Source organism: Nomascus leucogenys, chromosome 9, assembly GCF_006542625.1.
Source record: "Nomascus leucogenys isolate Asia chromosome 9, Asia_NLE_v1, whole genome shotgun sequence".
In the NCBI taxonomy this organism is placed as follows: domain Eukaryota; kingdom Metazoa; phylum Chordata; class Mammalia; order Primates; family Hylobatidae; genus Nomascus; species Nomascus leucogenys.
In genome coordinates, this window is record NC_044389.1 from 1,072,321 (window position 1) to 1,094,460 (window position 22,140).

General features: G+C 34.3%; 1 protein-coding gene across 1 annotated transcript; it reads right to left on the reverse strand.

Moving 5' to 3' along the window:
- Positions 1-5,310: 5,310 nt before the first annotated feature.
- Positions 5,311-18,488, reverse strand: UFM1 (ubiquitin fold modifier 1). The gene is made up of 6 exons (XM_003270298.4): positions 18,374-18,488; positions 18,240-18,296; positions 14,034-14,091; positions 10,192-10,231; positions 9,002-9,034; positions 5,311-7,618 (listed from the first exon to the last, which is right to left on the reverse strand). Coding segments are annotated over exons 1-6 (258 nt in total). The 5' UTR covers positions 18,376-18,488; the 3' UTR covers positions 5,311-7,550.
- Positions 18,489-22,140: the final 3,652 nt, after the last annotated feature.

Genomic DNA, 22,140 nt, shown 5'->3' on the forward strand with positions numbered 1-22,140 from the left:
GCACTGTAACAGTCATCCATTGCTATAGCACTCATTATCTGACACATTCATTTGGCACTAACTATATAACCCTCAAAAATTAATTATAACTCATTTTAACCCAAGATATAAAATATTTTAAAATGGTGATGATGTTAATTTCCCTTGGAACATCGCCCTATATATTTCATTGGCACATCAAATTCTGGCAACTGCTCCAGAACTGTAATTGTATCTAGAGGAAGGATCTACTAATTATAGGTTTATTCAAGTCCTGTTGCATTTGACAATATGGAAAACATTCTTTTCTATTCTAGGATACTCTTCAATCCCTATGTTTGGAAGGGTCAGTGTAAACTCACTATTAAATAGTATAGTCAAGTAAAATAGGAGATGATGTTTGGGACTGTTTGAAATTAGCAAAAGCATTAGTTAGGGTTAAAAAAAAATCTCACACTCAAAAAGGAAAGAGATGCAAGGTCTGTCTAGGTAGACTGAGGACAAGGTGAGGCAACAAAGCTAAATGCTGATTTGACCAATTGCAAAGAATGCTTCAAAATGGAGCAAAGAAATTACATTTTAGGAAAATCTTTAGGGGACTCCCAGCTTTTCAGAACAAAGCCATGTTTTTTGGTGATAGTGTGGGTGGAGATAGAAGGTATATAATGAAGGTAAAATGTACAGTTGACCCTTGAACAAAACAGGTTTGAACCACATGGGTCCATTTATACATGGATTTTCTTCCGCCTCTGCTAACCCGTCCTCTTCTTCTTCAGACTACTCAACATGAAAAGGATGATGCACGTCCACTTAATGAATACTGTATTTTCTTTTCCTTAAAATTCTCTTTTCTGTAGCTTAAAGATACAGTATATAACCTACAAAATATGTGTTAATCAATTACTTATGTTATTGCTAAGGCTTCTGGTCAACAGTAGGCTATTAGTAAAATTTTTGGAGAGTCAAAAGTTACATACAGATTTTTGACTGTGCAAAGAAAGGGTCAAGGCTTTGAACTTTCACATTATTTAAGGGTCAACTCTAGAACGTATAGAAGGAATAATAGATTGGAATTTTACATTTATTTATTTGTTTACAGCAAGAGGATGGCATCCTTAGAATCTGGTTCATTTTATTGAAGTTCCTGTGAAATACTATTTTTTTAATAGTTTCAAAAATATAATCTTACTAGGAAATAATAGGGAGATGGATTACACTTTAGAAAATATCTTCCCAAATGCAAAGTTCTATGAATACAGGTATTACCCTTTCATAGGTAAGAAGGTACTGGCTTAATTTAAAAATTAAATAAAAATATTTGGAACATAATTGTTTCCATGTTGGGAAGCAACTACAATTAAGCCTTTAGCAATTTCTATTGAAGGGAGTCTGTCACTTCTTTCGCTCTCTACTCCAACCCATACAGCAGGATTATGAAAGTTCTACATTAAATTTAGCATGTATATGGAATTGACAGCAATACACCAGATCTGTCATAGTGACTACAGCTCCCTGAAGCCTTCATTTTTTATTGCTTTGAGAAACAAATAAGGTTATTTCCTTACTCAAGGATATAGTTCCCCACAAGCACACTGTGACCTCTCTACAGTCCTTTTGGTTAATTTCCCTACGTGACTCATTTAATTACTCATTCATTGTCTCTTATGTTTCATTCCTACGTAATGTGCACACCTACAGATAATTCAGAAAGTCCTAATCCATCCATCCGTTTATCTAAAAAATCAGAGAAGCTAGTATCTCCACTAGAGACTTGTCAAAATGTTTGTGGCACTGACAACAAAAATTAGTTTATTTCTAAAACAGCTCATCAGTTGTAAATTGTGCATTTAAGAATTAATTTATTAAATCCAAGTGTTACTCAGCCAAACAAATATTGACATGATGTATCATCACAATATGCTCTCAGTAACAGCTTTTACATTGCTAACAAGTTTTGCCAAAAAATGAGATTTATGCCAAAAACTGGCTCTCTGAATTTGTCTGCCAACCTTAGCCAGTGTTTTGCATCTAGTAACAAAATTACAACATCCTCTACGTAGCAAAGCAGATAACAGGACCATACATCTACTTTTAAAATGTTCACCATTCTCTTTGTTGCTATAAATGTGTATATTTACTAAAAAGGAGTCTATAAGTGCAGTGTTTATGTGGATCGCTGAATGTTAAATTTTTCAAGCAAAGTGAGATCACAGAAATATGAAATAGCAATGAGGCTCATTCCAGATGTGCTCATTTTATTTTGATAAAGTACTTCAATACAATTCTAGGCAAATTGATGATAAATATATGATTCACATTGTGGACTTTATATTAATCATACAGACCTAGGAGTCAATCTCATTGTAACCTTAAAACATATTAACTGAAGTCTCAGCTTCCTGAATAGTAAAGTGAAGAAATTAACACTGGCATTTGTGAAGGGATTAAGGATTAATAGACAATGTCTGTAAAGTGCCTCGCACTGTACCCAGCATATAAAAAAGGATTCCTTACACATCTTCATGTCCATGATTACTAGACCAGGTAATTTTGGTGTTTTTGAAATGTATAAATTTTGGGAAGTCCAAGAAATGGATGGATGTTAATCATGTTTCATCTCCAGTATTTAACAATATGCAGCATATAGCTAATAATGTTTAAAAATAAGAGAATGTTTTGCAATTTAAAAAAGTAGTTCATTTACGTAAATTTCTGCTACAAGAAACAGTGGGGAACATGGGTATACCGGTTAACCAAATAATCTGGTGAAAAGCAGTTACTTTATGTATGAGACACAGTTCCAATTTTCAAAATATTCTTTTATGTAGTTTTTCAATTATAAAGTACTTTTTGTTTATGGGCAAAGCAATTTGGAAACCTAGTTTCAGTCATGGTCTTAGACTTTTATAAAATTTATATTTTAGAGACAAGTAATTCTGTATTTAGTAATTGCTAGAATGGAGGAATATACAAAATGTAAAATTGCTTAGACCGTTAATACCTACTGCTTTGGAGGAGGGAGGAAAGGCTCAATGGCTTTTGATCTTAAAGAATAAATCCTAGGTTTTCCAGGCAGACAAATGCGGTAAGTAAAGAAAGGAAAGCATAAGAACATGGCACATCACAGATAACTAAACATTATTTGTGGTTCAGTGTAGCTGCGGTGTAAATTAGGGAAGGAAACTGTAAGGAAGAGAGTAGTAGTAACAGATGACTCTAACACAGAGCGAAACCCTTCATGAAGGGCCTCATATGTCATAGACAGTGTAAATTTTTTATTCAGTAGGATTTTGACTAATGAAATATGGCATAAAAAAACTCATTACAGCAACAGTGCGAAAGAAGAAATGAAGAGACTAGAGGCTCTTAGTATAAATGAGAAGATGAGGGCTTTTGTTACAGTGGGGATGGCTGAGACATTCTGTTAACAGCATCGAGAGAATTTTCTGATTGTTTTGATACATCAAGAAAGGAAAATCAGGAGTATCAGATTTGACGGTAAGAGAACCTTAGTCAATCTGAAGGATATGGTTAATAGATTGGATAGATTGAACTTTTCAAGAGTATTTATTTCAATTAATGGTTTAATAGCCTAGTTTGAGTAATGATTTACCCATCTCCAGCACTAACCAATAGAGGGCACTTCCAGAATTTCTGTATTAGAAGTTTATGGGCAGCAATCTAGTAGAAAAAGTAGGCTATTAGGAGACTAATCTTGCAGCTTCACTTGCAAAATACACTAAAATGAAAAAACACAATGTCTGATAGGCTAATGAATATGGCGGCATAGTCCCTACTCCCACTACTGGTTGGTTTATAATTAATATCCTAGAATTTTATCATATTTATACCATATATACACCATGTATTAAAAAAGTAAGGCCATTCATTATCATTACACACAGTCAGTACTCTGACATGGAATTTAAGCCTTACATATTTTCTTATTTTTAATCTGTGATTCAATACACATCTAGTATATCACAGAAAATATATACTAAAAATTTCTCCATATAATATGCAGAGTTTGGGTCAAATCATGGGTTTAAATTTTAAATCTCAACTTAAGCCTCTTTCTTCTTCCATAAAAGGGGAAAATAACCTGGAATTGTTATAAAGAATGAGATAATAAAAGTGAAATTATCTGTCAAAATATTTGACACACAGTAGATGTTCAACAGATTTCTTATGGATGAATTACATATATAAATCATTATTTTTTGTGTGGTTTTATAAATGGCCTCAGGAACACTATCAGTTAACTTAGAATCACTCCATTAAAGTATAACAATGCTTCCAATTCACGAATACTTCAAGGTCCTCGAGTAAAAAACATGGTAGTTGTAGTATCTTAATATTGGAGTAGAGGAATTAAATAGCATTGCATTTTCTTCCCACTAACGTTTCTTTTGAACAGCTAGTTCTAAGAAAAACATATCTAAAGAATGTTTGACTTGAAAAACTTTAAAGGTTGTGCAGTGAGTGAGACTGTTAGCTAGCACCTTTACCTCAGGCTACTTACCAAGCATTGGAAAGTGCACTGTCCAAGATTCCAGAACATATTCTACTTACTTTGACCCTAGACCTCATTCTGTTCTTCTACAAAGTGAAAAGGTGGCCTTCTCGTTAATTCTCAAACCACCTGCACGGCAGAAATCACCAGGACTCCTGTTTACAGAGGTTCTTATATATTATTACAGACGTAATAAATCAGAATTCAAGGGGTGGTTTCCAAAAATCTGTATTTTTCATTTCCTAGGTGACTCTGTTATCACCCAGGTTTGGAACCTACCAACCTAGCCAGTTACAATAACCCCATTTTCTTCTCAACTTTTTTTTTTTTCCATCTGTAAAATGGACAGGCATTTGGAAGTACTGTTATGTATCACTGAATCACAGGAACAAATTCTGAGAAATGCTTCCTTAGGCAATTTTGTCACTATGTGAACATCAGAATGTACTTATACAAACCTAGATGATGTCATCTACTACAAACAGGCTATTTGGTATGTCCTATTGCTCCTAGGCTACAAACCTGTAGAGCATGTTACTGTACCTAATACTGTAAACAACTGTAAAATGATGGTAAGTACTTGTGTATCTAAACATAGATAAAGCACAGTAAGAATACAGTACTATGGGACCACGGTCATATATGCGGTCTGTTGTTGGACGAAACATCACTACTATGTCTGTGGCAGATGACTATAAACTAATTTCTGTGACTTATGGTCATTAATCATCTTTGCCCTTTTTTTCTTTACTACATGTATTATATACTGACTCAAAAGGTGTGCTGATTGAGAGCTCTAAGAATAAGAATAGACAATATGGTTTACAATATAACAAAATGTATTTTCATTAGATATTAATTATAAACCAATAACACATGTAAACTAAATACTTCAAATCATTCTGCACAAAGAAATTACAGATCACATTTATTTAATAACAAAATGTCTAGTTGTTTAATAAAATGTTTTTATGAACTTACAATGTTCAAAACCAAAGAATAAAAATATTAAATGTATCACTTTATGGTACAGGACAACAAAAATTTATTTATGTAACATAGCAGGCAAATTTTTGTGCTAGAAACAGAGTGGAGAAAAATCTAAATTAAAGCAAAAAGTCAGGAAATGGGTGTTCATAAATTCCTGCTTAACTAAGACTCAACATTTATTATAAGAAACGGGGCCTCTGAACATCAGATTTTGTTTATAAAAACTTCCTCCCTGTCTCTGCTAAAAATACAAAAATTAGCTGGGCGTGGTGGTGCATGCCTGTAGTCCCAGCTACTCGGGGGGCTGAGGCAGGAGAAGCTTGGTGACAGAGTGAGTCTGCCTCAAAAAAAACAAAAAAAACAAAAACAAAAACAAAAAAACAAATAAATAAAAATAAAAACTTCCTCAAACATCAGATTTTTTCACCTCAGCAAATATTTTTTCCTTTGATAATTCATAATCCTGCTGTTCATCTGTCACATTTATGAATATCTGGTAACTTCATAAACAACTACCAATGGCACACTTCAAATGCTGATTCTGTTGAATTTTCTTATTTTTCCCCCCCAATGAACTTAGGGCCTATGATAGAGAAGATACTGAAACATGCTAAGATAATAATTGGTCTTAGAAAGACTTTACAGCAAGTATTTAATGAAAGCCACTACATTTCCAGCTCTAAAAAGAGCCAGACAATCCCTGCTTCCAGAGTTCACCATTCAGAGTACAGGAGGTCAAGCACTGATTCTGAATCATTATGAGCTTTCATTTCGTCTTTCAAGATTTGCATAGATACTGATTTCTTCTGGAAGGGCAAATAAAATCTTCCCTTACACACATCATTCTTTGGATTCTCATAAGGGGTATTTTGAAGTCTGTATGTTGACAAGGCCAGTAGATACTTTGTTTTCTCTAATGGCCTTCTTCTACTTAAGACTATGTCAAGTATTTTGTTTTCCCTTTCGGTTCTCCCCAACATACACCTTCTGTAGTTCTGTCTATCCAGTCAGCTTTTCTGTAACACTTTGCTACCCCTTTCTGTTCCCCTTCACTGTTTTCCTCTGTTGCTTTCCTCCTTAACAGAAGCCTGGTGATCTCAGCTTCCCCATCTTTCCTTTCCCGGCTTCTTATTCACATGGGTGACTGGTCTTAGCACTTCCTTAAAAGTTGGGTTTTCAATAAATGTAACTCATCAGCACTTCCGATCTGTATTTCCTTGAGCTTTTTTTTTTTATCTTCAGATCTGTGCAATAATACTGTCTTCCTTAATGCTATTTAGAAATATTATCCTCAAAACACCAATGGTTTCTTGAAGCTACTTGTTTTAAATGTTGTATCAAAAGAGACTGATAAAGGAATGTATAAGTCAGCAAAGGATGCTTCTACTGTATTGTAAATTCCCACCATTAAAAGTACTGGATTCTATAGGTCCACCATTAAAAGCTGGTATGGGATATCATATACACATAAGGGTTAGATTAAAATTTTAATTTTTTGGTTGATATTAAACTGAAATTTATATAACTGAGGTCTGAATCTTAAAAAAAGTAAATGATAAAAATTTAATATAGTTAACCGTTCACTGATAGGTCTATTCACTTCATCATAACCTATATATTTAATTAAAAATCAAATTATGAGTCTGCAAATCAGATGCTATCAAGCAAATTGCCATCCAGGGTCCATAATTCTTTTTATATTTTTAACTCAGACGAATATATACGATTCAGTAAATTTTAATGTTCCAAATTGTTCTAAAAAAAAAAAATTATCAAAAGCTTCCAGTTAACAGTTGGCTAATTCATTTGCCCCCAGTGAACTACCTGTTTGTGTCGTGAGGTAGCATCAAAGACTATGATCTTCCGTGACGGTAGCAGCCTTAATTCCTACGCATTCCCTCTTCATAGGAAGAGTATGGACAACAAAAAGGGACAGATGAGTCACCTTTCATTATTCATTGACTCCTGGTGTTTTCATAGTATGTTAAATGCCTGATTTCAATTTTACAACAACAAAAAATACCGATATTTATTCTGAAAGGCAATCGTATGTTCCAAGTAGCAGATATTAACAACTTCCAACACGATCTCTAGGAATAATCCGCAGTTCTGAACCATGTTTTAGAAAAACATTTCCTATACAAACAAACAAAACATAAAGTTAGGTATCTAAAAATCAAGTTATCTTAATATTCTGACAATTATTAAATATAATAAATGATTTAGTAAACAGTAAAATAGGTACAAAACCTCAAGCATCATGAGACCCCAATTCCATGCTTTTTAAGTCTTGTTCCTATTCTATCTTCACAATCCAACACACACTTAAAATTTAAAATAACACCAGCCATGAAAACGCTGACGAATACTTTCAGCAAGTAACAATGTGAATAATTTAATCATGAATACTTCCTTCAATACACAATAATATATCTAAGGACAGGAAAAAAAATGTAAATTACTACAAGTGACAAAAATTTAGATACCCTGACATATTTGGGGTCAATTGCCTGATGAGATTTTCTTCATATCAAGGATATGCACGTTCAATTTTTAAAGATAATATAACAAGCAGTATGTTAGAGTTAGCAGTAATTCAAACTACTGTAAAATACTGAAAGTTTCTCGAATAAGAAAAAAAGAAACCTTTCTCTACTAAGTTTAAAGTCATCCATACAATAAAATGCCTCACGATTTTCAATAAACCTTTTTAATAAAATTATATATTAACAACTACTGAAGTAACAAAAATTTGCAATTTTAAATCACTCTTCATTTTCTTTATGGCTGAATTTCAACCCCAAGGCCTATGAAAACAACATAATTTTGTTACAATAAAGAAACAGTTTAGAATATAATTTAAAAATAACTACTGCTCTAGAATGAGGTTACATTAAAGCATACCTAATTTTAAAACTTTAGGTTATAACCCTAAGAGATTATATTTAAAAAATATAAAATTAATTTTAAAAAAGTTTTAGACTTCTTTTTATAAAGGACGAGACTACTTTTACCCTGTCTCCTGGTTAGGACACCAATATATCACCTGTATAAATTTAACAGTTTGAAGATCTGAGTGTAGACTCAGCCCCTTGAAATGTAAATGACTATATTAAAAAAAAATAGCACTTAATGAATGCTTTCTATAAATAATCCAAGCTATTAAGCACTTTACATTCACTATCTCACAACTACCTTAAGAGGTAGGTCAAAAAATCCTTACTCCAATTAGAAAGCAATCTTATCTACAGACTTTTTGTTATATATAATAAATACTCTCAATGCTTAAGCCACTATTAGGTTTTCTGTTACTTGTAGCCAAAAACATCTATAATCGATATACACAATGAAACAACTTATTACTCAGATACACAGGTAAAGACTGGTATATAATCCCTAAAAAACAGCTCCATTATGTTAAAATACTGTCAAGTATAATTAGAATAGCTTAAATATTCAGTGTCAATTGACATATATAACCCCACCCACTCCTCTATGAGTTTTCAAATAGATACTCACCAGCAGTCTGTGCAGGATTTATTCCTATTCCATCTAGAAAATAAGTTGTAAAATCACATACATTATTTCTAAAGCTAAAATGGTTAAATAGTAGCAAGAAAAGAGATTTGCCAAAATAGTGCTGCTGTGTATACAGACACAAGCCAAACAATTTAAATCCAAGAACACGAGTGACAATCTTTCAGGTAAATTATCTGTTGAAATCTACTATTATTCTGCATTCATACACACTGCTGGGTTAGACAAAAACGTCTGTCAATGCAATGATCTTGGTAAGTTCTATGGAATATAGGTTATTAATTCTATTTTGCCACATAGAATTAAAAATAATGTTTGTCCTTTCTTCCAAAAAACTAAAAAGCCTCTTAGGTATCCCATGAATCATCTTCGTATTGTTCTAGGTCATAATATCTTAAGGCTGGGAGAGCTCACAAAGTCATTTAGTTCAACACATGTTACTAAGTTATGACCTAAAACTTTCCAGGTAGTAAGCCAGCTTTTTTCCAAAAGAGAAACACTTCAATGTGACAGAATGCAGAATATTTTAGAGTGAGAAATTCTATCTTATCTAAGTTACATCACACACATTAAGCCTATCTCCTGTTATTCTATCCAAACTGCACTTGGGCAACTCATCAGCACTCATCAACATTGCATTGTATACCTGAAACACAGTTAAGCCCTCCCTGCAATCTTTACTCCTCATCTTATTATTTCACTATTTTCTCACAAGACTAATTCCATCATCGATTATTGGTGTTCCAAGATATTAAGATTTTTAATTATATACCTAAAATGGAATAAAATTATCATTATTGCAAGCCTACAAGAAACAATTTTCTATCAGGAAAGGTATAGCAAAGATTCATTCCTGCTTAACTTTGTATATTCTAAAGCATTTACCAAACAACTTTACTTAATAAAAAAAAATAACTTGCTAAATAAAGTTATTTTCAGTTATAATCTGGCATGAACTGGTAAGGACAAAAGATATTATAAAGTGCTATACTATATCAAAAGCTATATACAAAGAAATGAAAGGAGCTAATTATGAACAATAACCCTGACTTAGTGTTTACCATGATATACATACACTTGGGGCTTTTTGTATTTAATTTTAATTAATTTGGTTCCTTTTACACCATTTCTATAAATTTGAGGTAATACATAAATTTATAGTGAATTCTTACCATTGGTAATAATTGCACTTGTTGCAGCAGGAACTTTAAACTAAATAGAAGGAAAAAAAAAAAAAATATATATATATATATATATATATACACACAAACACACAAAACTATATAAGATAATTAGCAAGAATGGGGTACAAATACCAATTCTATAATTCTAAAGTAGGATTAATCTTTTAGAATAAGTGAAACCATCAAGGAAAGTACAGCTGACCCTTGAATGACATATGCAGATTTTCTTCTGCCTCCGCTACTCCGGAGACAGCAAGACCAACCCTTCCTCTTCCTTCTCCTCAGTATATTCAAAACAAAAGAAGGATTAAGACCTTTCCCATGGTCCACTTCCACTTAATGAATGGTAAATATACTTTCTCTTATGATTTTCTTAATATTTTCTTTTAACTTTATTGTAAGAATACAGTATATAATACACATAACAAAATACATTTTAATGTTTGTGTTATCAGTAAGGCTTCTAGTCAACAGTAGGCTATTAGTAACGTTTTTGAGAAATAAAGTTTTATGCAGATTTTCAACTGCACAGGGGGTTGGAGCCCCTAACTCCCACGTTACTCCAGGGTCAACTGGACTATATCACATGCTTTATCTGTAAAAAAAAAACCCCTGTACTATAAACAGTGCTTTCGATTGTATTTAGAACACCATTAATTATAAAAGTGTACCTTATTTTAGGCATTACAAAAATGAAAAACCACTGTCAATTTATGCCCAGATCAATGTTTACTCTTTAGGACTTATCCTTCAATTTTGCCATTTATAATTCTCTTGAATAGCAAAAAGTATATGCAAAATAAACTGAGATTATTCCTAAAATTTCTCCATAGAAATTGCAAGATCTGAACAGATGCTCTCTGTGTTTAATGGGAGGTGCCTACATGAGATTTTCAGGTAACAACCAAGGCTTGTATTCCTTACATTCTTCTGTAATGATTTGCTGATTTAAAGCTCAAGGACTGCAATAGTCCAATTATGTCATTAGGAAACAATAATTAAGTGTAGATGACGTTACCTAGACAATTATGTGAATGCCATTTGGCCAACAGTGATGGCAAGCCTCCCCTGATCTATTTCAGAGATCTTTAAAAAGATGTGTTTTTTAAATCAATGAAATGTGATATGGAATTTATTGGTAGCTAAAAGGTAGATTCCATCTCTTAAAGAGACCAGCAGTTGCCAAAGTGCGTTTATGTCTTCATAGTTTATGCATTTATCCAACAAATACTTATTAAGCATGTTTGTGCTATGGACTAACATTATAGATATTATAGTTGAGTTTTATGATGAAGTTTGGAAAACACATTTAACTAGCGGTCTTCTCAAAAGCCTTTAATATACTCCTAACAGAAATGAAGTGTTTCTCATATTTTTTGACCAGTAATCCCTGTTCCTCATGAACATTTTTTTTTTTTTTTTGGTGGTACTAATTTGTGTGTGGTTCTTGTTGTCTGGGAAACACTATTCTAGGCATTTATAATCATTACATATACACAGTTGAGAAAAACTAAAATCTTATTTTAAATTAGAAATTGAAGAATCAACTTTTAAAATAAGGCCTTAAACATACCTGAGAACAATTATTATAGTATTATGTACAAATTAATAATAAACACATTTTAATCTCAATGTAGTACACTCTTGTGTCCTTTTAAAGATTTTAAAATTTTTAAAGAATTTCAAAGTGTACTTAAGTAAACTTAAAAATGCATCACAAATATTTTGCACAGGCTGTAATCTCAGTAAGAATCTGATCAAACACTCAAATGAACTATAGGCCTCTCAGATTTCCAAAGCTAGAGTCCTACAAAGTTTTTAGTTACCCTACTGACTGAGTCTTTTATATCATGCCCATTTTAAGATAAGCTATGTATTTTCTTAGTCACATCCATGTAGTAGCAACCTATAATTTTAAAAACCAAAAGCAATTGCTGACACAGTGTTTCCTTTAGGCAGAATGTGGAAGAAATGTTTAAACCATGAGGAGGCATCACTGGTGATATAAAATGTAGAATCTATTCCTTTTTGTCCTACAGTACTGACAGGTTTTCTACTGAATGCAAAGTATTCTTTTATGGTCTTCTGTTTTCATTTATTTTCCTCCTCAGTTCCCCCATAATTCTTATAATTTAGGGCTCTTTGCAGGTCTCAACAATTCATTACTTACCCCAGTCATGTGCTGGGAAATTTTATTATTGCTTACTAAGGCAATTTTCCAGGGATTTAAATCCAAACTCTTGCTTTCTTGAGTCAACTTTTGTTCTCACTGAATGATTCTACGGTGTCATCTCGTGAAAGCCCCTCTCACAACGATCTGAAAGTCATATCCTTTCTAAATATGTAACACCTATGATTCATAATAGTGATCCCTTTCCACTTAATGAATAGTAAATATACTTTCTCTTATGGTTTTCTTAATATTTTCTTTTCTGTAGCTTACTCTACTGTAAGCTTTACTTATAAACTATCTTAATCAATACATATGGTTGTGTTGTGTGGTGTTTCTTAGTTTATTCACTACTGTTATGTTAAGATTTTCTTCTACTTTTATTAGAAAACCAAGATCACAAAAATGCCTTTGCATTATAAAGGACACACAATGAAGTAACTACAAAATATAATAAATATTAATTAGAGCTTGTATAGATCTACTTCTTAAATCTGGACTCTATTATGCCCCAGACTAGGAGTATTTCTTGCAAGTAATCTGTGGAGCAAAAAATAATGACAATGCTATATTCAGATTTGTGTCCCATCTCATTTTACTTATTCTTTCTGCATGAAGAATATATCAACATTGACACAAAACAAATGCTACTAGTTGGCAGTTTAATTCTGAATGAGTGACAAATGATGTTAGTGATTTCTGACAATACAAGGAGCTTTGAGCACTGATGGATTGGCTGACTTCCCAAAAATCAGTTAAGTAGAGGGCACGATTCTGTGTTATTTTTTTATTAATGTAGTTATGAAAATTATTTTTCTGTGACTATAAACTTTTCAAAAGACTCTAAACCAAAACGTTTTGATTTGGGTTGCAACGTACCTGTTTAGCACTTTTAACTTCAACAGAAAATTTCAGGAAATAATATTTTTATTCAAAATCACTTGATCAGAGAGGAAGGACAGGTATTAACTACTTCCATTTTGCAGAATAAAAAAGAAGGATTTGCATCGTGTCATAGAGCTAACTGATGATGCACCTATAACAGGAACCTAAGTCTCCCAAGTCACATTTGGGTGCCATTTCTACCAGATCAAGCTACTTTTCCAAGTGTCATGTCCAAAAAGATGCATTATAGATATTTCTAATAATTTTGGATGAAAAAAAAATTTCTTATAAAACAGAAAACTCAAACATGTTTTAAAAAACTAGAAACTTTTCAAAACAAATTTTACTGACAGTAAATGGCAGTGTAATGACATGCTCACATAGAAAATTTGAAAACTATGATAAAGATTTTAAGAAATTGTAATTTTGGAATCAAGACTAGTAAAATATGAGTATACAGAATATAATGTGATGTAATGTTGCATTTTGAAAACATTTAAAAATCAGTACCTTTTAAATTTCATTAAAATTCTCATAAAATTCATTAAATTCTTATAATTTTCAATGGTTGCATTAATCAGATATGTCAATTTGTTTAACTCGTGCTTCTTATATCTGAAAGTAAGTCTTAACTATCATCCTACTTTTTGATAACATGAACCTCGTAATGAAGCCACATGGAAATGATGGGTCAAAGTGCATACAACTCTTAAAGACGTTTGAAGCATATTGCCAAACCGCATTCCATAAAGGTTGTTCCAACTTCTGTACTTACTTCTTCTGCTGCAAACTTTAAGACTGCTGTGAAAGGTGTACTTTCAGGAACACTGAGTCTGCAAGAATTTTAAAACAGTTTCTTTTAAAGTCAGCATTTTCTAAAAAAATCCTTATTTCTGCTACTGTAGCCGATCTGGACAAAGCTGTCTTTTCAGTTTCAAAGTTAGTGGTTTTGATTGCATACTACATTCTTTAACTCAAAACAATAATAATAATAACAACAACCCAAACAGCAAATAGCCTTCGAGCTGGGATGGTGCTTGAACTCCACTTGAGAATTAACCTCCACGGGTGTAGATTTATATATTTCTAACACTTTGATACACAGAAGTCTAGCATATGAACTGCTGTTTGTTTCTAGAGATGGATTTCAAAAAGGTGAAGCTCTCCTTGGTCTTCAGTTCACTTTACCTCCCATCTAACTATCTATGCACTTGACCCAGTAGTGTTATCATTTTCATTATAAGTAGAAGGCTATTTGGGAAGCATCACTGGATCATAAAGCTTTTGATGAAACTTCTGTGTACTCTTAATAATCACGTTCAAAGTTAGTAGACCAAATTAATGAAGATGCATGAAGTTTATTATGGCAAAATGCCAATAATGAAGTGATTTTTCTACCATCATTTAAAATGGGCTAAGTAAAATGTGAAATAACATTTTGGAAAGGGATGAGTGATTTTGTTAACTGACTCGTACAATGGCAAGTATTTTAAAGATTATGAATAAATAGATTTTTTTTTTCTTAATGACTTAGTCCCAGGGTCAATCTGTATGAATTTTCCAATAAAAAAAGTCACAACAGAAATTTACTTTATACCTTAAGAAAATACGAAAAGACACAGAGGTTTTTAAAACTTCTTTTAAAAAATAAGATTCCTAAGGTAACATAAATTACAATGAGTGAAAACAGAAAACAATCTTTCAAAGCAGAGGAGACTGACAAGCTAACATTTCTCACTGAAACTTCTCTATTTGTCACCACCATATTATTGTATTAATACCAGCTACCATTATTCTCATGTATATGCCAAGCTCCTTACTCAGTCTACAAATCTCTGACTATAAGAATCGTTATAACAGGAACAGCATATGGTACCAGTTTTCAGTAATAGAAACGTGAATAGATTTCTTGGCTGCCCTCATTCCACAACTCCAAAATACTATTAAAGGATGAAAATGGGTATCATTTTTACCCTTTCTTTACTAATGTTTTTGGGGGGGGGGTGCAAAAAATAAAAACATATAAAAGATAGCCATTTGTTTAAAAACTAATGAATTGGCAATGTCATAGTTTACAAACTAGGCAACAGTATTTTACAAAGTATTTTTGCAGTATATATGTAGTTAAGAATCTGAGATTCATTTTCCTAAAACTCTGCATCAATTGGAGAACTTTTAAACCCTTAGAGTTCAATTCACTTTTAAACTGGAGACTTGGAAATGTCCTTACAATATACCTAGATGTCATACTGATGCTCATTAAAATAAATTTCTATCTGTATAATAAGTTGGTGAGTGTCCACAGACAAGCCAATAAAAACAAATCAAGAATGAAAACATCTTTTAATGCAAGTTCTAACTGGCAGAAAATTAGAGAAAATGAGAGTTACAGTGACTCCACAAATCTTATCTAGATTTAAAGTTGTATTTGCCAGTCATTTCATAAAATCGGTACTTAAATTATCCTAGTGTTTTGAATAAATTTACATTAATGAGAATTTTTAAAGTAAATTACTGGCATCATTTGTTTTTCAAATAAATATATAAACAGAATAATAACATAAATGGGTAAGAATTATTATAAAGACTAAGTCCACAGGTAACTCAAGAAGGGCGGGATAAACTCTGTGGACAATTAGAAAAATCTTCGGCCAGAAGCGGTGGCTCACGCCTATAGTCCCAGAACTTTGGAAGGGCAAGGTGGGCAGATCACGAGGTCAGGAGATGGAAACCATCCTGGCTAACACGGTGACGCCCCGTCTCTACTAAAAATACAAAAAATTAGCCGGGCGTGGTGGCATGCGCCTGTGGTCCCAGCTACTTGAGAGGCTGAGGAAGGAGAAGAACTGGGGAGGCTGAAGTTGCAGTGAGCCAAGATCACGCCACTGCACTCCAACCTGGGCAACAGAGTGAGCCTTTGTTTCAGAAAAAAACCAAAGAAAACAAAAAAAAACCCAGATTTATCATAGAGGTGAGATTTTTATTATTATAAAATATGTTGTGGTGATGAGACTACATTCTAAGCACAGAAAAGAACATGTGTGAAGGAAGCAAAGATTAAAAGGGCAAGCTTGTCAAGTACCCAAGTACTAGTTACCACGTACTTTGAAAATATAGCACAGATACCCTTGTACACATATTTACACGTTATGTGAATTTTACACACACACATCCTTATATACATACACACACAACTACACACACACACACATACTAAACAACAGTTGTACCTACTAAATTCATCCAGTCACCACATATTAACCCAACTGGTACAATGTTCCAGGCTCTTAATGTTACTCTCCTACTCTATCGTTTTCTTCCTTCCTTCTCACGCTCTCTTTCTAGAATACATCTGCATATTGATGAGAATAATCCAGTATAGAGGGAAAAACCAATAAGGAGGAGAGAGGGGGCACTGGACTCCATCTACTTTAACCTTGACAAGACTGAAATAGATGGGAACCAGAGCTCAAGTGGTTTTTCATAGGAGTGAAGTCATTTTTTCCATTCTAACAGGATGGGAAATTAACGGATTTATCAATGTAGTGGTAGGTTTATACTGGTGGAAAGATGATAGAATTTCCCTCTGATGGCTTGAGAGCAAGGGAGAGAGCAGCTGTGGAAAGCTGGAAATTTTTAAACAATCTTTTCTGAGAATAAGGAGGAAAATGAGCAAACTTGAAGAATGTATTAAGTACTAGGCACTATTAATTGTTGTCATGAATTTAACGTAAAACCCTCCAGTCTGTTATTTTCTCCAGGGCCAGTCAGCTATGTACAGATAATACAAACAGCTGGTTTCAGAGTTGGTGTTTCACTAACCAAAATATGCTGGGAGGAGAGACAGGGCCACGAGAGTTGAGGGTGTTTGCAGGAGAATGATTTAAAGATGGACCAAGGGACTCTTAACTATATAAGGAGTAAGGTAAGGAATAGAAGTGGGGATAGCTATAGATAAAAAAATCACTGTGATTAATGGATTAAATGAAACGTTGTAGACAAGAAATTACAGTAAATCAGGTAGGAGAGAATGTATTTATCCATAAGAGTGCCTGTAAACGACATCTCAGAGATGGAGCAATTATTGGAATCTTAAGGTTCTAGGCTGCAACCATGAACACCTGAGATAAAGTGTAACAAGGATATTTTGGAGATGAAAAGATCAAGGGAGGAAAAGGCTGAGAGGTTGTACGAATCATGGATTGGTAAGTCACTGAAAGTTATCAGTCAGCTAGGTAGGCCACGGTACTAATTAATTATGCAAAAAAGTCTATTGTAATCCTGTTCTTTGCTACATTTCATGCTACTTCCAACTGCAATAACCTCAAGAGTGTTTACTTAAAATCTATCATTCAACTGCGAAGGATAAGTAAAGGCCCCACATGGATAAACTATCCCCTATTTCTGCATTTCCCATTCCTACTAAATACTCTATTAAATCCCAACATAGGAAGGGTATGATCTGAGTCTCATTACTTTGTGATGCCCGATTGCTGAGTTACTCACACACAACAAAACTCAGAAGCCGCGGAATAACAAATGTTCAAGTAATTTCAAAGTCTTGACTATCAGGACGGAATGTCTTCCTTAACTTCCTCAAACAGCTGGCTAAAGCGGTGAAACGCTTTTCTAATATCCAGGAGATGGGGGCTGTTTAAGAATCCCAGCAAATTACCAGAACCTGGTCCACCTGTCCTCTCGCTCCACCTGCCCACCAAATGAATTCCGAGGGGAGGTCGCTAATCAGAAACACACCCACACCCTCGTGACGGGGCCAAGCCGCCAAGCTGACACTCAGCGAGTACGCACCTCTCCTCGCAGGCTCCGGTGGGAGAGGCTCCTGGAAGGGCGCGAGCCAGGAAAGTAGAGAAAGTGAAGAGATGAAGACCGCGCGGGGTAGTTGTTGGAAAGGCTCGGATCACCCCCAACCCAGCCCCGTCTTGTCCGGCCCCAAAAGGCCCATCTCGGCCGAGCTACTTACACTTTGTACGGCAGCCGTGGGTCCGACGTCAGCGTGATCTTAAAGGAAACCTTCGACCTGAGGAAAGGAGCGGGAGAGAGTCAGGGTCGGGCAGCTGGACCAGGAATTAAAGCAGTCGGTAAGCAAACACTTACATGGTGGTGACGGAATGAATCTAGAACACAAAACTCCGCGGGGTAGCACGACTTCCTCTACTGCGCTGGGGACCGCCCCGCTCCACTCACTTCCACGTCTCCCTCTGCAAACTGGGGACCTCCGAAGTTGTTGCTATCCAACGTACTGCCTGAAAATTGGCCCTAAGAGCTCATGCTAGGTAGCTCTTTTAAATTACAAATATCTTGTGCTTTTGCGTTTATATATCTAAGAAAAAAGTATGGATTATATTTATAAAATATCTTTCTAACTTTGGTAATTTGCTACCATATTTTTAGTCAGGCAGAATAAGCGTGGGCATAGAATGTAGGACCCTAGGTCCCAGCTGGCAGGTTGGGGCGGAAGTAAGGGTATGGGGTAGTCGGATGAAGAGCGAGACGGACTTGGGGCGGAGCTCGAGGCGAGGCTGGGGCGGGGCTAGAGCGAAGCTGGGGGCGGGGCTGGGGCGGGGCTGGGACGGACGCGCTCCAAAGTTGCTAAGGCAACCGCAGCGCAGAAAAGCTTAATTGGTGCTCCAGAAGCAGGAATTGTAACACTGCTTTATCATTAGTTTTCTTACGTCTTTCCAGCAAACCAATCCTGTTATATCCTTTACATTTCTCATAGTTTCTCCTTCACGCTTTACTTTCCGATACTGATTTATAACTATTGAATTTCAATAAGTAAGAGAGCTATCAAGAACGAATTATCTATGCCAAGACTCCCCCTGGGGTTGGTGAGAAAAAATGAGGTTTCTACGTTTGAGGAACGTGGCGTCTATTTGGGAAGACACATGTGTGAACAGGAGAGTTCAGTAATTTGTTATATGGTCTAATTAAACCAGTGCGCTAAGTTGCTAATTATTGACCACATTTATTCAATTTAACAACCAACTTTGAACCCTTTCTATTTGCCCCGCACTAAGCTAAACTCTGGGGAATCCAAGGTGAGAAAGGCAGGTAGGCGTCAACTCTCTAGGATCTAACATCCTGTGTAGTGATGACGGAAGAAAATTGTCCTCTGAACTTTATTACAGATCTAAACCTCTGTGTCTGGAAAATATGCATCTGTCTCACAATGACTGAAATGCCCTTTTAAAATATTGGCATGAATAGACAAAGGAGGAAGCAGGTAGGAATTAAAATAATGGGGCAATCTAGTTGATCTTTAGAATATGCGTCAAATTCTTAAGAAGAGATATTTAAGAGAGGAACCAGGAAGGAACTGTAGTAGGGGATAATGGAGACCCAATTCATCTTTACAATAGCTTTGCAACCAGCTGATCTTCTGTGGTGACATTTCCCAGTGGAGAGAGTTCTGGTTCTGAGTGTAGGAAAGTAAGACTCCAACATTCTCATGACAGCCATCCTCACTTTTTAAAATGATGGCCTCACCATATATGTAGATGAAGCCAAATGCTGATTGACAGATACAGGGATCAACAGTTACAGCCTTAATAGCTGAAACTATTCAATTAGTGGGTGTGACTAAAACTTGTGAGAATAGTAATAAGGATAAAACTGTGATTGTGTCTACCTATTGTCAGCTAGCCAAATAATAATGAAAGAGATTAGTGTACATATTTACAGTCTATATTTATAAGACTACATATTATATATGTTGAAACAAAATTTGCATCCTGCTATTTATAGTTTGGTTTCTGCTCATGAATCAAAACGTGGCAAAATCCTAAAGAGAAAAATGTATTTTAATCAGAAAGCTTTTATTGTATGTATAAAAAGTGGTGAAAACAGAATTCAGTCCAAGGCAGTGTGACTTTAGTACTCAGGTTCTGCTGCTTCACAAAATACATTTGTATAATATATCAAAATAACATCTCTTGAGATATTAAAAAGCAGCTGTTTCTAAATATTTAGAATTCTTTTTCACCTCAATCCCCAGCTCTGCTTCTCATGTGTTTCTCTCCTCAGAGTCACAGCATGATTTCTAGAGCCTCCTGAGTTTTATTTTGCTTAGGACAAGACAGAAATTATAAATGGATTTATTTATAGTCAATTTTTTTTTAACTTTGTGAAGGGATTTGCAATTGGAAAATTTTACAGCAAAACAAGGACCTTCTCTGGAGCAAATTTTTGGAGATAATTGGCAATGGAACATTTTAAGACAACAAACAGCATAAATGGCCTAATGTGTTTTGGAAAAGATCCAATTAGTATCATGTAGAGGCAGAAATGATTGTAGAAGTGCACAGTGTGACCATATTAGACCTCATTAAATGTCAATGAAGCATACCAATATTCTATTTGCAAGTGCATATAAATTTCCCATTATTAGAAGAAAGCCAGAAGGAAATTAAATTTACATAAGGACTAAAAAGATTTGCTTCCCTAGTCATAGAAATTCTTCTGACTAGTTATTTTTATAGCCAACTTTATTTTTTATATTCCTCCGGATGCCAAAAAAAAATTCTTTCATTTTCACCATAATTTGATTGTATTTACGATTATGACTAGAACTATCTGATAGTCATATAATCTTGAAACTTCTGCACCTGAATAAATCTTAAGATATTCTATTCCAAATACTTTATATTACAGGGAACGAATTATAGACTGATCAATTAATAATTGACAGATATTTTAATAGTAGTTTAATTTGTTCATTTTTTTTCTATTGCCTTTTCTCCCCTCAAAATCCACTAAAAGGCATTGATATCATTGAAGCAATGATAATAATAATGACTCAAAATTCATCAAGATTTATTTTTTGCTAGTATTAACCACTTTGTACAAATCAATGACAAAATATAGACTTTAAACTTTGATGCCTTGGCTGTAAGTTGTAATTTAGTGACAAAAAGCCTTATACAAAGAGGAGAGAGTGGATTTGGTTACAGAAGTACTTGGGAATATATAAATGCTGTGTTATTTTTCAAGGTAAGTACTAGAAGGTTAGAGAATGTTTACGTTCCTTTGAGTCAAAAAGAACAATGAAGCCCAGGTGAGAATGGAGCCTAGTAAGTCCGGGCAAGCCCTTACAGAAGGCTATAGCTCTAAATGTGCTCAATTTGATTGTTACAGTTACATATTTTTCCCAAATATTCCCTAAAATTCAATGAGAAAAAGAAATGACTTTTCTACGAAGCTCATTGACTATAATGTTTCTAAGTTTGAGGCTTAATCACAAAACTTGGAATATTTTAACCACAGAATTTGTAGAATACCTTTATTAGGAAATGGCATTTTGAACTGTGAAAAACAGGAATTTAACAGTCTGGTATAATTAAATTTTCTCTCTAAATGTTGTGTGAATTCTTCATTTAATGGAAACATTACTTTTAGAAAAACTAAAGTAGCCTCTGACAAATCCATTTCAACCACGAGTATTTTTTTCCACATTTACACATTTTTATCCTTCCACCAGCTAAATGAGGTAAATATTAATATTCTATTTTTACTTTCCTCTATTAACTCAAGGTTTTCTTATTGAAGTTGAGATTTTTAGATCCGTTCATAGTTTCTCCCCACATGACTTCTTGCAGTTTTATGTAGAATACAGGCTTCAGAGGACTGTGACATCTGGTCCTTTGTCATTATCTCTCCATATTCTCAGTGATATTTGTATCCACTCCAAACATCTGAGACACATGACATCTCATTTTTGTCTGGTGATATCACTCCTTTTTGTGTGCTGGCAAGATGACTTTAGGACTGTTCGTTGTCTCTGAGGGATGTAAGAAAAGTGCCCTCTTGTATCACCCTGTGGCTACAGGGAACCCAGAAGGGCTCAGACATCTTTGACCAAAGAT

Excerpts from the sequence above, each read along its gene's own strand:
- UFM1 (XM_003270298.4), bottom strand. Across the intron at positions 14,092-18,239 it reads CCACGGCTGCCGTACAAAGT|ACTCAGTGTTCCTGAAAGTA; the intron begins GTAAGTAGCTCG and ends AAATTCTTGCAG. Across the intron at positions 9,035-10,191 it reads AAGTGCAATTATTACCAATG|ATGGAATAGGAATAAATCCT; the intron begins GTAAGAATTCAC and ends CTTATTTTCTAG.